The 15,539-nt window shown below is 32.0% G+C and overlaps 2 protein-coding genes across 7 annotated transcripts; one reads left to right on the forward strand and one right to left on the reverse strand.

Annotated features, from left to right (window-relative positions):
• Positions 1-847: 847 nt before the first annotated feature.
• LOC110717749 lies at positions 848-12,309 on the forward strand. 6 transcript variants are annotated; one of them, XR_002510786.1, is made up of 8 exons: positions 848-1,237; positions 1,609-1,680; positions 7,885-7,941; positions 8,675-10,085; positions 10,249-11,244; positions 11,334-11,471; positions 11,585-11,780; positions 11,866-12,309. XR_002510786.1 is itself a non-coding variant. In XM_021896512.1 (7 exons), coding segments are annotated over exons 2-5 (624 nt in total). In that variant the 5' UTR covers positions 848-1,237; positions 1,609-1,679; the 3' UTR covers positions 10,618-11,244; positions 11,334-11,780; positions 11,866-12,309. The 6 variants fall into 6 exon arrangements, 3 of the variants coding, with proteins under 3 accessions (XP_021752204.1, XP_021752205.1, XP_021752206.1); XR_002510787.1 differs by having other exon boundaries at positions 10,249-10,773; positions 10,864-11,244; positions 11,334-11,780; XR_002510785.1 differs by having other exon boundaries at positions 11,334-11,780.
• A 1,949-nt stretch (positions 12,310-14,258) lies between these two features.
• Positions 14,259-14,786, reverse strand: LOC110718015 (protein FAR1-RELATED SEQUENCE 5-like). The gene has a single exon (XM_021896817.1). It carries the CDS (start codon positions 14,784-14,786, stop codon positions 14,259-14,261), a length of 528 nt encoding a protein of 175 aa, XP_021752509.1.
• Positions 14,787-15,539: the final 753 nt, after the last annotated feature.

The following is a 15,539-nucleotide window of genomic DNA, read 5'->3' on the forward strand; positions in this document are numbered from 1 at the left end:
AGAAGATGAGATGGCGGGTTATATTTTGCTTGGCTCACTCCACTTGGGCTATGATGCACTTAGGATGCATATGGCAGCCGGGAAGGAGCCATACTCATTGAATGAGGTGGTGCAAGTGCTACGCAAGGCCGGTTCCTATGGAGCTACCAAGATGCCCTTGAGAGTGAAGAAGAATGAGTTCAAGAACAAAACGAAGATGCGATGCTTCTATTGTGGTGGGCAAGGCCACTACAACAGGGAATGCAAGATCTTCCGAGAAGATGAGGAAAAGAGGAATGTTCCATCTATCTCATGTATCTTCATTAACACTTGTGTATAAGCTATTCATATATATTGGATACCATGTATAACTCACTTTACGCTCCTATTTCAGGGACCAAGTGAGAGGCTTCACAAGTGAATGTGCGACAACAACCGGACGATGAAGATGGTCCTTCTGCCGTGTTTGCAGGCACAATATTTGTGTTTTGGCTTGTAATAAAACTAATTCTCGTTTTATTATGATTTGCTTACCATCGAACATATTTTGATCTATGGCGTTGGACACCGGGTTGTTTTGATCACAAGACTATAACAATGGTTGTTTTGAATGTCTTGCTTATATGTTTTATGGGATTACACATTTTCGAATGTGACTAGACAGACAGATTTATAATGTTAATGATACCACCAATAGGACTAAAACCATTGAGTCAAATCAAATCTACTTGTGGCATTGTCGTCTTGGCCACATTAATATCAAACGCATCAAGAAGCTTCTTCATGAAGGGATTCTTGATTCATTCGACTTAGAGTCGTTTGAAAACTGCGAAGGATTCTTACTTGGCAAGATGATAAAGCAGTCATTCTCCAAGTTGGGAGAAAGGGCTACACTACTAGAAAATTGGCCTTTAAAGACGCTTGCATAGCAACGCTCAATAATAATAGTGCTGATACATTGTAAGGGATTTGTAAATTGAAACACTATTAAAAAGTGGTACTTTATAACGTTGCTACAGGAAAATGATTGGTTTCTAAAAAAACAAAAATAAAAAAGGCGTAAAGGGAAGCGCACTAATACAGTGAAAAATTAATGAAATATTTCAAAGTTCCCGGCCTCTACTTGCAAAAAGTTGAATCCCTAAAAAAAATTTCTCTATTTCTCTCTCTAACTTCTCTCTAATTTCCCAAAGCACTTCAGCCAATTGCTCGTTCTTCACAAGATCAACTACAAATATAATTTCTTGATTGCTAAAAGGTAAGAATTCTAATCGTTTTCTAGATTTCTTTCGACTACTATTGATTACAATCTGAATTTTGCTTCCCAACTTTATGAACTTAAACCTAATTTCACTTTATAATTTGATTTGATTTCAGTTTATACTTTTATTTTGATTCTAATTTATAATTTTATAATCATTCAAATTTGTGCTAATCAGATCAAATTCCCAATTTACGGAGTATAGTATATTCAGAAATCTAGTTTAATTTTGTAATTGAACATCCCAATTGAATTAATTTCTCAGTATAATCATCTTTTCTTAAATAATTACTGATTTTGTAACTGTACCTTGTTTTTATTTAACTAACAATTTGCAATCTCAATTTTGCTTTGTATATTTTCCATAGGTTGTTGATATTCTGTGCGATAAAGTCACGATATTCGGTGCAGAAATAGAAAAACACAATACCCAGCTTCAAGTGAGTAATTCGTAGCATCCTTATTCTATATTGCTTCTGCATGTATCTAATTCTTTTTATTTCATTATTTTTATATTATTTGTTTTTTAGTTGCCGTACTCTAGTTGCTTGTGAATATCTTTGTTAGTCTAGTTGAATTATCAAATTGTCCACTACTTTAGTTACTAACCACAATTCCATTTATCAATTGTCTGCCACTTTAAATTGCTTATCATAATTTAATAGTATTGGCTAATATGTACTCCATTTTTCGTGTATTAATGTGCTTGTTTCTTTTTTTTTTTTTTTCTTTTTTTACACAAATTAAGTGGAATAGAGAGTATGTAATATTCCAAATCGTCCATGTATTTTATTGGAATTGGTATGACTCAATAAATTGGGAAAATGTAAGTGTAAAACAGCAAAAATTAACACGAGCATAGTCCGAATATGTTTTTGTAGTATAGATAGCGTGCTTTTGTTGTATAATGTGAATATCATATAGTTCAGTTTAATTAGTTAATTAAGATATTAGCTGTGAAACATGTACTATGAATTAAATGCTTACTACATGTTGTCTTATTGTTTTAGTGTACATTTTAGTGCACCCTTGTCATCAGCTCTTATAATTACTGGATTTTAAAAGTATAAGTTGATTTGTTACTTGGTAATTGTATATATTCCTTGTAATTGGTTACTTGATTTCAGTTCTTCTGATTTAGAATTACTGGCTGGGCAATCTTTTTGTAATTTATACTACGAAAGTTACTATAAACTACAAACAAATTAGTATGATTAATTGAGGGTATTAAACCTTGTCATCTTATTGATAGGATTATAAGAGATATAAAAAGATTAAATTTATACTAAAAAGGAAATTTTCTAATATGTCTTGGTAATGTGATGATCACTTAAAGATAGGCTTTACATCTCCACCTAAGGGGAAAAAAAAGAATAGATTCCCTATCTTTGTCCTCAAAGTCATAATTGAATTTTGATCAATACAAATAATTAATCTTGTTTCAAGAAATAAATGTAAATGTATTCTATATTGTGGCTATTTTTGAGCTCTTGGGTTTACATGGATATCTACTTAAACTATTATTATATACCTTACTAGCTTACTATAATGATTGTAATTTTACTTGAGTGATACCAATGTTCTGCATTTATGTAATTTGATATATTTTTTTCATAATTTAGTATGGATTTGCGAACAATCAAGGAAAATTTGAGTTGGCCAATAAAAGCAACACAATATCGATTAGGGGTTGATGGTTTTATGAGTTATGCTACCAGGAATTTAACCTCTTTTGAAAAACTTAGATGTCCTTGTGTGATGTGCGTTAATAACAAACGTTTGAGTCTGGATGATGTAAATTACCACTTACTTCATTTTGGAATGATGCGTAACTACTCAAGCTGGATTTTTCATGGGGAAATTGCGGATCAAATACCAATTCCAAGACATGTTAAACCTATAGTCGAAGATGTAACATTTGAGCGTACAGATATGCATCAATTAGTCAGATGCATATGGTTATAAAGGAGATGGTCCAAATCTAAATGAGGATAACATGGGTGAAGGTACTAAGGGTCCCAGCAAAGAAGCTCAAAGCTTCTACAGTTTGCTCAATGATGCTGATCAAGAGTTATGGCCAGGGTGTGAATTGAATAAACTGTCCTTTTTAGTACTTTTATTTCACATAAAAAGCTCTAATAAATGGACTAATAAGTCATGTAATGAGTTGTTGGAATTTTTGCAACTTGCAATTCCAAGTAGTGCTAATTTACCAAAAAACATTTGCAGAGGCTAAGAAGGTCATTGAGAAATTAGGCCTTGGATATGTCGTAATTCATGCTTGCCCAAATCCTTATCAGTTCTATTGGAAAGATAAAGCCAACGATGATACTTGTTCAGTTTGAGGCGCCTCGAGGTTAAAAGGCGTAAAGGAGAAAACAACTTCAACGGGTAGGAAGAAGAAAAAAGGAGTTCCTGCAAAAGTTTTTTGAGATATTTTCCATTGAAACCTAGGTTAAAGTGGCTATATATGTCTAAGCACATTGCATCCTTGATAAGGTGGCATGATGAAGAACGTTCCAAGGAAGAAGATGTGTTAGGACATCCAGCAGATCTGAAGCTTGGAAAGACTTTGATACCCTGAATTTGGTTTGGAGAGTCGAAATGTTAGACTAGGACTTGCTACGGATGGTTTTAATCCTGTTGGGATGTTGAGTTCTACATATAGTTGATGGCCTATTGTAGTGGTACCTTATAATTTGCCACCGTGGATGTGTTTAAAAAATTCATCTATTATCCTTTCACCCTAATTCCTAGACCAACCGTGGATGGTTTTAATCCTGTTGGAATGCTATCTGGTTAGAGTGTACATGGGGAAAAAGCATGTCCTTGTTGTAACATTGAAACAAAATCCAAATGGCTAAAGAATGGCCATAAGTATTGTTTTATGGATCATCGTTGTTTCCTAGATCCAAGTCACCCGTTTCGTTTAAACAAGGAAAGCTTTTAATAGGAAGGAAGAATTTAGAGTGGCACCTATGGATCAAACTGGGACAGATGAGTTGAACCAAATAGAGGGAGTTTTAGACTTTAATGACCAAATACTTGGAAGAAAATAAACACCTTGTGGTCATTACCTTATTGGGAGTCTCACCTAATTCGACATAACTTAGATGTAATGCACATAACATAGATGTAACAAAGATGATGGGAATTCTTAGGAACATTTCCCTATAAATACTAATCATTGGGTATTGGGAAATTCACTTGAGTTGGTGAACTCTAAGGAATCACCAAAAGCAAGAAAACCTTTGTTCGTAAGCTCTAAGTTATTTTGGTCTAGCCCCATCTAAGCTAAGGGGTAGGAGCCGGTTACGGTTCGGTAGTAAGGGTGTGAGCCGTCGGAGGTTTCGCACTTGCGGAGCTTGAAACTTTCAAGTCCGAGCTCATCGGTTAAGCGAAACACGCTTCTAGGGTGAGAATTCTTTCTCTCTCTTCTCTTGTGTTTTGTTTATTTGCATGCTTTTGTTTATGTTGTAATTATTATGTATGCGATCCGGTTTCAAGGTTTTGTTTTAGCGCGGTGTCGGACACCGCAAAACTCAACAGTGAGAGGGTGGTTACAGGGTGTATGTGGGAAAGCTTCGCGGTGGCCGGTCGGTTTGTCGTGGCTACGAGGTGGGTTTATGGTGATGTGGTAGCAGGTTGGACTAGGTTGGGTGGTGTTTAATTTTTCAATTTCTCTCTCATCCAATTAATCACATACCCCTTATTTCCTAATCTTTGCTTAAGAAATTTTTTCTTGGAGTTTGTGCAACAAAGTTTGTTGCAGATAATAGGAAACGGAGGAAGTATTTCCCTTATTTAAAGCACATGGCCCACTAAATTATACTCCTAACCTCTCACCCCAATTTAAATTGTATTAAATCATGTGTGAACCCCACTTTTCTTAAATACCGTGAAAAAGTGAGTATTGTAACTATTAAAAAACGGAGGAAGTATAATTTAAGAAAAATCATATGGACAATCCTAACTAAAGGTTATTGTAGTAATCCTTATGTCCCTATTTTTTGCCCCATTTGACTTTTCACAATTTTCAAGACGTGTCATAAAATGTACTTCTTCCATTTTTTTTTATAGTTGCAACAATTTGACTTTTACACTATTCATGTGTTTCACTTTGACTAGTTTTGATGATTTATATCTATGTAAAAATATAATCATGTGGGATCTTGTTAGATTCTTCTCGATATATACTATTTTAATATCAAATGTTTATGATTTTTACATATTGGTAATAAAAGATATTAATGATTGAAATCATTGTTAGGATTAATTCCTACAATAAACTTATATATTCATATCAAATTAATCGGTAAATATTAATTGCGGAAGCGTACTTGATTCCATGACAATTGATCAGGTCATTTCTTAATTATGCGTCTTCTAGTAGATACACACTCTAGGGTTTTCTCTCTATTGATGGGATATAAGTGAGAGTCTATTGCATGTACTACTAGGGACCATAACCCTAGATGTCTTTTATATAGACCCCCTTCCCTAATCCGCCCATCACGCATTAGAAAAGGTCCAACGGTCTCTACATATAAAAACTAAACTCATATCCTATAAAAGACTTAACAATCCCAACAATAATAACTATTTAAATGGATCACTTTATTTTTGGGATAAACTATATGATAGCGTATAAATACAATCATAACCGTATAGTCCACATACATTATTGTATTTAGGTCCATAAATTTCTTACAATCTCCCACTTGGACCAAATACAATTACATGTTTGTGATTCTTGATAATTGCATTATACTTTAAAACTTTATGAGCCCAAAAATACTATCATTTCCAAAAGTCTTTAAATAATATGTTCCATCAAGTATATTAACACTAGCTTAAGGCCCATGCCATTCATGGTAAGTCTAATTTTTTAAAAGAAAATTAATTATATCCAACAAATAAAATTTAATAAAACATACATATCAAATATATAAAAATTATAACGTCATAATCTATATTAATAGCCAAAGTAAAAAATTAAACAAAAATGGATTTTTTGCGCTGCTTAAACCTAAGAATTTTTTCAAGTGGGCTTGGTTTAATCAGGTCTAGTGGCCATATTAGTAAATACTTATTTACAAAATGACTTTGTAATAAACATAAAAAATTAATCAACAACAGACTAAAATCTCCACTAAAATTTTTAGCAAAAGTGCACAACACACACACATGTGTATATATATATATATATATATATATATATATATATATATATATATATATATATATATATATATATATATATATACATGAACAATCAATAATTGGGCAACACTAATCTATACTATTACATTTTTAGTTTATGGATTGATGCTCTACATATACAATATCGTCATTCTTTGTTGCTATAAAAAAATGTGTTTAAAGCTAACCAATAATTGTAGTTTAATCATTTTTGTTTATTGTCTTAAAAGTTTAATTGTAGATAATATATATATATATATATATATATATATATATCCAAAAAAAAACAAAAGGAGATATCAATTGTCATTACGTCTGACGTGTCTTTCAGTATGTAGATTATTTATGAATTTTGAATGTAATAAATTTATTATCTCAATCAAGTGTCTCAGCAAAAGATAATAATTTTTTTTGCTTTTACTAAGATATTGATTTGTTTAATTACGTAATTTACAAAAAAATTAATTGATATTTTTACCTTTCCCTAGAATTAGACATATGATATAATTGTCAAATACAACATTTATTTATAGCTATATTATACTCTATAAATCCTTAATTTGTGATAATATATATGCAGTAGTAAAATTTCAGAAATAAAATTCTAATTAATTTGAATGTATAATTATACTAAAATTGAAATATGATATTAGCTAGAGGTATTTGGCAAAAAAAATAAAATAAAATAAAATAAAAAATAAATTAATTAATTAAGTGATGTTTTAAAGTAATTTCTTTAACATCTATTATATGAATCAATTTATCATTAATTTTTTGGCAAAATCTTATAATACTCCATTTAAAAGATATTTTAAAAAGGAGTTGGAATAATTATTTAGGTAAATGTATATAGAAAAAATTATGAACACCAAGTATAAGGGAATTTTTTTTTTGTCATAAAAATAATATGAAAAATTTGGGATGATATTATTATAGAATCAAATATTAACAAAATAAAAATGGTTAAAAAGGGAAGGGGAGTTTTGGAGGGAAAAAACAACACTAGGATGTAACACGTGTTACTCCCGGTGTCTGTTTTAGTATTAAGTTATCACAAATGTTTAAAAAAATCGGATTGACAATAACTTTATGTGTAGCGGAATTTGTGGGAAAGCATTTACTTCCCAAAATTCAACTCACACGTGCAAATTTTTAATTGCCAAAACAAACAATTTTCTCTCTCTTCCTCATTCAGTCACCACTTCCTCTCTCTTCGTCATTTTCTCTTGCGATTTTCTCTCTCCTTAACTGACAATTTTCTCTCTCCTCAACCGGTGATTTTCGAGCTTTTTCTCTCTTCTCTTTCACTTGCGAAGTTGTTTTTTTTGCTAAGTTCAGGTTTGATTACTTAATTTTTTGAGCATTTTTGTTACATTTAGTTGTTTTGATTCTTCGATATTTAGGTTTTTTGATTTATTTTTTTTTGTTTCGTTATTTAATAGTGTTCATATTCTGCAATGGTGAAGAAGAAGAGTACAAAAAGTCGTCAGATGATGCAGGTTCGTATTCTTAATTTTTTCAGGATTTTTTTTAGAGTTTTCAACTCAATTTTCAAGTAAATTGCTTATTATAAATGTGTTGTTATACGCCAATGACTAGTGCATGCATGATAATTGTAATTGAATTTTGAAGTTAATTTTGCTTTTATTTTTTTTTTATTGTATTTAATTGCTTAAAAATTGCTTATAAATGTGTTGTTATATGTGAAACAACCACTGCATGTTATTTTAAGAATTTGTTCTTCAATTTTTTGCTTTGTTTTAGGCAGATTATGATAATTGGAATTCAATTTTGAATTTAATATGTTTAATTTTGCTTTAATTTTTGTTTATTGTATTTACTTGCTTATAAATTACTTATTAATGTGTTGTTATATGTCCAATAAGTAGTGCATGTTATTTTCAGAGTTTGTAATTGAATTTTTTGGTTGATTTTTAAGCAGAGTATGCTAATTGAAATTGATCGTGGTTTTTAGGTAGAGTATGAGAATAGGCAGTATGTCATTGTGTTTAGAAATCAAAGTAAAGGGGAGTAATACTATGTGGTATATGTGTCACTTATATGCATAAAAAGGGTCACTTTATGCAGTTAAAAGGGTAACTTTTTTGCATATAAAGGGTCACTTTATGTAGTTAAAAAGGTCACTTTTGCAGTTAAAAGGGTCACTTTATGCTGTTAAAAGGATCATTTTATACAACTTGTATAATCATTATGCATAACTATTTGATATAGGTGGTTCTATACGTGAATATTGTTATAAAGCTCCTTCAAAGGTAAAAGCAATGCTTAAAGAGTCTATTCAGGGTAATGTAGTACCTAAGAAGGTCAAAATGGTACCTAAGAAGGCCAAAACAGTACCTGAAGAGTCTGCTAAGGGTAATCTAGTACCTACGAAGGTCAAAACAGTTCGTAAGAATGTCAAAACAGTACCTGATGTAAAGAAGAGAAAGAGGAGTCCTCAACTGGAGTTGGAATTGGATTTTGATTTTGATTCTGATTCTGATACTTCACTATAAGAGAATTTGTTTTCAATGATTCTTGATTTGCATTTTTTTATTATATTTTGTTTGCAATCTATATTGTTTTAGTTACTTTTTTCTTAAAAAAAAAAATTATTTAGGGTCTAAAAACCTTTGATGACATGGTGTATACCACATACCTTGGGTAATTTGGTGAAGAACTTTAGTGAGAAACAAAAATAAGCTGTTAAAGAAGTTGGTTTTGGCGGTTTGTTACATTTAAAATTGAAAACACTCTGTCGTAAAATGCTTCCTTGGCTTGTTAAAAACTTTAAAGGTGGTAACTGCATGTGTACCGTTGCTAGTGGTAAGGAATTTGTAGTTACTAAGAATGATGTATGTGATGTGTTTTGCTTGCCAATGGGTGATATTCCTGTTCTTAAACTCAAGAAAAATGTTAAAGCTGCAAGTGTAGACAACTGTATTCTTCAGGCATGGAGATCTGATTTGGATGTTTTGGATAAGCAAGCTATTCCTTTGTCAATATTAGAGTCTCGGATGCAGTAGTTGGTTGATGGAGGGGTAGAATTTAAGAGGTTTTTTGTGGTTCATGCTATGTGTAGCTTTTTAACTCCTACTCCTAATAGGACAGTTTCTTTGAAGTTGCTAAAGGTTGTTGAAGAAGTTGATGGAATAAAAACTTTTTATTGATGTTCTTATGTTTTGAGGAAGTTAGTTATAATGTTCGACCTTTCTATCAAATACATTGTACATAGCGGTGGTGGTTGTTTTGGTGTAGTATAACAAGGATCTTACTGCTCAGAGCGTGAGTGGATGTGTTGTTGGTTTTGCAAATTTTGTATTTTCATTGTTTAAACTTTCAAGGACGAAAAGAAAAGTTGTAGCCTTCTTTTGATTCAACATTGGACAGATGTTAAGGTTGAGAGTCGAATTAATTTAGAGGTTAAAGTTGGTGGTTTTGGGCAGGGACCATATCTACATATCCTTTGTCACAGCCTGCAATTAGCCAAACTGTTGTTAAGAAACCTCTTACTTTGGGATTTGATCAGAGTGATTTAAATGTTGGTGGTGCTTGTTCAAGTGATACAATTGGCTGCTTTGTTCAATTTGAGCTTTCAGATGGTGTCATGACAGATGATGAAATCAAACAAATTTCAACTGATGTAAGTATTTTTTTTTTTTTTTTTTTTTTGGTTTAGTAGTTATCCTTTATTCTAGTAAAAGTTGCCCTTTATGTGCACAAAAGTTACTCTTTATGTGCACTAAAGTTACTCTAAATTTTCAGTTTAAGTAACTTTTTCATTATTTTTCTTTCTCTGTTTGTAGGTTGTTCATGAATCATTTCTTTTGCTTAAAAGAAATATGTATGTTTTTTCAAGCGTTCAATCAAAGGATTTTAAAACTTTGAGTGATTTGGTTACCAATGTTCTTTTTGAAAGAATTACTTCATTGTCTTTTGAGGATCCTGTAGCAGTTTCTCAAACTCAACAATTACTCTCTGATCCTCATTATCATAAGCTTTTGAATGGTATAATTAAGGAGTGTATGAAGATGAAATCTCCACATGAGTTTTTCAGTTTCGTGAAGAAGATGGTCTTGAACGTCGTAATAATGAAAATGTTCCTTACTCTGGTTATAATGAAGATGTTCCTGGACCTAATGAAGATGTTCCTGAACCTCCTATCAGATCTATAAATCTTTATGTTCACTGGACTATGGGCCAGTAGGTCAGAAGGTGCCTTTTGTGACTCTTTTTATGAGGGGTAACACTCGGATTTTTGAGCGTTTGCCTCAGTTACATTTGGAAGTTCTTGATTATTGTTTGCTGAAGGATGAATCAATGTATAAGAAGTTAAGTGTCATTTTCAGTCATCAATATTCTTTATCTGTTTTTTTTTACCTTGATTTATTTAATGCTTATCGTATTTTTTATCGTTGCAGTAAGAACCTTGTGACTTTTGGGTTGAATTTTCTAGTTCCAAGAGAAGATATGGTGTGTCCATTGCCGCTCCACTTAAGATTCGATGGTGCATTGTTGATTGCTATGCTCTGTATTTGAATGAGGTAGCATGTTTTGAGTCTTCTGGTCCTCAAAGATTCTTTTTTGGTGTGAGGCAAAGTGTAAGTAACTTGATATTTTTATATTTAAACACATTGATTTTATATTTATATATTGACCTCATAGTTTAATAGTTTACATTGTTGCACGTTTGTGAGAATGAGAAAGGTGGCAATTCTATTGTTGTTAACGATTTGCATGGTATATGGGAAGGGTGGGTCAGCTACGAGAATCCTGAATGTGATATAATGGATTTTGAACTGGTATATTTCATGCTAAACTAATATCATACCCTTAAAAGAGTTATGTCTGTGAAATGCTCATTATAGCACTTTTAATTTTACTGTTTCAGATTTATGTTCCTATTCTTGTTGAGGATCACTACGTTTGGTTTGTTATTGATCATGCAAAAGAGTTGATTTACTATCTTGAGAATATTATTTGGTGTGATTCTACTATCGACTACTTTATAAAGTTGTCTTTTCATCTGGTATGTTCCTGTTATTGAAAAGTGATATGCTTTTTGTATATACAAGTTTATTGTTTCCATTTTTTTATTTTTTTTGTATTCAATGGGTTCTTAACTTTTATATTTTTTACCAGTTGAATCAATTGGGTGATTTTCTTGGCAAAAGAGATCTTCCAAAGAGTACTCACTTACCTTTCTACAAGTTTACAATTGTTGATTTGGAATGGAGAAAGACTAAGATTGACAACACGGACTGTGGAGTGTTTGTCATGTATCACATGCTCCATTTTGTTGGTGAATTGTTCATATTAAATGAACTCAAAATAATAAGTATTCATCTATTTGTCTTTTTTTTTTCCCTTTCGGATGTTTAAGTTCTTTCATATTGATAAGTTTTTTTTTTCTCTGTTGTGAGGTTGGCAGAATTAGCCAAGTTCAATGAGAGGAAGAAAAATGTTGATTATGTCAAGGAAATTAAAGAAAGAAGAAAGGCTGCAATTGCTGAGAAGAAAAAGAGAGAAGCAAGAAAGGAAAGAAGCAAAGGAAAAGGCAAAAGCAACAGAAGAAAATCCCAAAGAAAAAAGGGCAAAAATCAAACAAAAAAGTACACTCCTTCTAAAGAGTGAAATGACTTGTTAGTGATTAGGTGTAGTAGTATATTTTGAAAACTTAATGTATGTGTATACATCAAGTATAATTATGTAATTAATTTTTCTATGGTGATTAGGTATAGTTTTTGGTGGTTTTTTTTTTTTAAACTGAATGTAGTTTTTGGTTTATTTTTTTATTTTTTTTTTTTTTTTTTGGTAAACTGAATGTATGTGCATACATTAAGTAATTTGAAATGTTATTTTGTATATATCTTTCTTTTTAATTGTGCACTAAAAAGGGTCACTTCATGCGCTAAAAAGGGTCACTTCATGCAGTTAAAAGGCTCACTTCATACTGTTAAAAGGGTCACTTCAGTTTTTTTATAGGGTCACTTTTGTGCATAGAAAGGGTAACTTTTGTGCATATAAAGGGTAACTTCTGTGGGTAGAGAGGGTAACTTTTATGCATAAAAAGGGTAACTTATGCTCATAAAAGGGTAACTTATGTTCACAAAAGTGTAACCTTTGTGCACAAAAGGGTATGCGTTTACTCTGTTCATGTTTTCACTATAACAACATGTTCTCACTATTGTGCTAATAAGAGTATCATTTAAATTTTAACCAAACTATTTATAGATTAAAAAAAAGAAAAAATAGTAAATAATACAAAGTATAATAACAATGATAAAAAAAAAAATGTTCTAACTTTGGTAGTAACAAATTCTTAAAAGAGTCGTATGTTAGGTGTCTTTGATCCAAATTCTGAATGTGGAGGTGGCAGTGCTGGTTTCTTTTTTCTCTTACCTTTTTCAAGCCCTCCTTTTGCTCTATTGCTTCTTCCTTTTGTTACAGCTCTTTTAGGATCAAGTATAGTTGGTACACTTGTGCTTGTACTAGATGCTGAAGAAACATTATTATTGCTATGAGTGCTGTCTGCCACATCAGGAATGTCATAAGCAGCTTCATCACCTTCTTCTCTCTAAGAAGTAGTAGCAAGTAAGTCTTCCACCATTTTTAGACTATTTCTAAAGCTTTCTTCCATAAATGCTCTTGTCTCTTCATTTTCTAGACTTTTTAAGATTAAATTGTAGTATTTCCTCATCATTGTTTGCTTCCATGGTATATATCGCTGTGTAGGATCTTGATTCTTCAACCTATTCCACCTCTATTTTTACAAACTTAGTCCACCTTTTTGTAACATACTTGTCTAGTATTCTTGTTATTGAATGTAGATGTAGAATTTTGATGCAATGATAACACAGCCATCCAGATGCTTTAAAATTTTTGCAAGTACACCATACACTTTGGCTCTCATGCATATAGTTTACTTGATGTGCAGACCATGACTTGTCTTTTAGGAATACTTGATAAGGTACACATTCTTCAGTTCTCTCTATCATTTGAACAGTTGTTGCCATAGAGTATCCAAACTCCTCTTCAAAATCTCTGAAGAGTGACAAAGTGAAAACCTGTGCACCAAAATCATGTAGCTACAGTTAAGTTGCTATATATTTTGTGTTATTTATGTACTTTTGAATATAACTTTTTACTTGTGTAGCATGCTTTAGCATTTCGGACAGTGGCAATGAAGTGAATGCTATTGACTTGCTACAAGTAAACTCATCATATTTTTTTGTGCTTCTCCAACGATTGGTTGTCTTCTTAAATATGGTATAAAATTCTGTCAAGATAGTTGCTTTACTTGCTTTGAACCCTATAGCATGATTTATCTTCACTCCTTTGTGACGACAAAATTCCTGCTGAAAAGAAATCTCTACTAAGGGCAGGACACCATTTCTCTTTCAATTCGTACACTCTTTTGTAACAAGAGTGTGTTGTCGAGTCATATTTCTGCATCATTGCCTGCCACTTTTCTTCAAATTCTTGTTCTGTCACACACCACTTTAAGCACTGGTTAAATGCATACTTGAACTCTTTATCTTTTTTTAGAGCCCCAAATATGGTTATTGCATTTTGTTCCAAATGTCAGATACAAAGTCTATGCCTTGTATTAGGAAGCACCTACATTTAAAATAAAAGGGTCACTTCATGCACTAAAAAGGGTCACTTTATGCAGTTAAAAGGGTTACTTTATGCACTAAAAAGGGTAACTTGTGCTTTGATGGTCAAATATTTTATGTTGTCAGAACTTATTAGTTAGGGTAACATGTAAATATAAACTTTTTACCTGCTCAATTGCATTTTCCATTGCTTGGTCCTAGTCAGTGAATATTGAGGTTGGTGTTTTATCCTCCATAACTTTCTTGAAGGTTTCTAGTAGCCACACAAACGATTTCGTTTTTTCATCCCCAATAAAAGCACATGCAAACATACAATTATGCCAGTGATTGTTTATGCCAACAAATGGAGCACATATAAGATTATATTGGTTGGTTCTGTAAGTTGTATCAAAGACAAGCACATCTCCATATATCCTACAGTCTTCAAGCATCATTGAATCTCTCCAAAATATATTGGAAATTCTTCCTTCATTGTCAAACTTCACTCTAAAACAGAAGTTTGAATCCTCTGATTGTTCCTGATTTAAAATGTTCACTAAAGTTTGAGAATCTCTAGCCTCAATTTGCTCCATTCTTAACCTTAAGCAGAAATTCAGGTGATCTACAACACTATACCCTACATTCTGTTCTCCTCTAGCTTCTGTAGCCATGTAATTATAAGTGTTCATTGTAGTTAGACCTGAAGAATTCATTGTTTTGATTGCTACAACTTTTTCTTCTGTCATTTTTCTTTCAGAATGATGCGAATAATGCCATTGTGACCTTGTTAGCTCGTGGTTATGTTGTAATACATGTGCCACCACCTCAAACTGTCCTTTATTTACTTTCGCTCTTATGCATGCCTTGCAATCAGATCGTGTAATGGCTACTTGTCTTGGCTTTTTTTTTTTTTCAAATTTACATTCTCTTCATCAACCATTTCAACTAATTTTGTTTTCTTGTCATCTGGATTTCTCTTTCATCTACAGAACACACATAATTTTTCTCTAGGACTATCTTTGTGTGTGTGAAGTATCTTGTTGTATGCTTTCTTATTGAAAACCCTAGTATAGTAGCATGTTTTTCATACAATTCCAAAATTTATGCAAAAGTTTCTCTTACCACACCGACAAATGATCCTCTAAGATCTAAACTAGAAGCATCAATTGGATTTGCATCTGTGATTTAATATAGACATATCAGAAAACCAGAGGCAGCATATCATTCTGTTAGAGAAATCAAAGTGAAGGGGAGTAATACTATGTTTTATATGAATCACTTTTATGCATAAAAAGGGTAACATCTGTGCATACAAAGGGTAACGTTTTTGCATACAAAAGGTTAACATTTGTGCATACAAAGGGTCACTTTTATGCATAAAAAGGGTAACATTTGTGCATACAAAGGGTAACTTTTAAACATACAACCTGAATTTTCTCAAGAGTAATTTGTGGTAACTTTTATCAATGTTGCATTCATACAGGTAACATAAGTTCATA

This window comes from Chenopodium quinoa, unplaced genomic scaffold (genome assembly GCF_001683475.1).
Source record: "Chenopodium quinoa cultivar QQ74 unplaced genomic scaffold, ASM168347v1, whole genome shotgun sequence".
Lineage (NCBI taxonomy): Eukaryota > Viridiplantae > Streptophyta > Magnoliopsida > Caryophyllales > Amaranthaceae > Chenopodium > Chenopodium quinoa.

Coding starts and splice junctions, on each gene's coding strand:
- LOC110717749 (XM_021896512.1), top strand. Junction 7,942..9,888: donor AAAGTCGTCAGATGATGCAG/GTTCGTATTCTT, acceptor GGTTTTGGGCAG/GGACCATATCTACATATCCT. Junction 10,086..10,248: donor TCAAACAAATTTCAACTGAT/GTAAGTATTTTT, acceptor CTCTGTTTGTAG/GTTGTTCATGAATCATTTCT.
- LOC110718015 (XM_021896817.1), bottom strand. CDS start 14,786: ATGACAGAAGAAAAAGTTGTAGCAATCAAAACAATGAATTCTTCAGGT.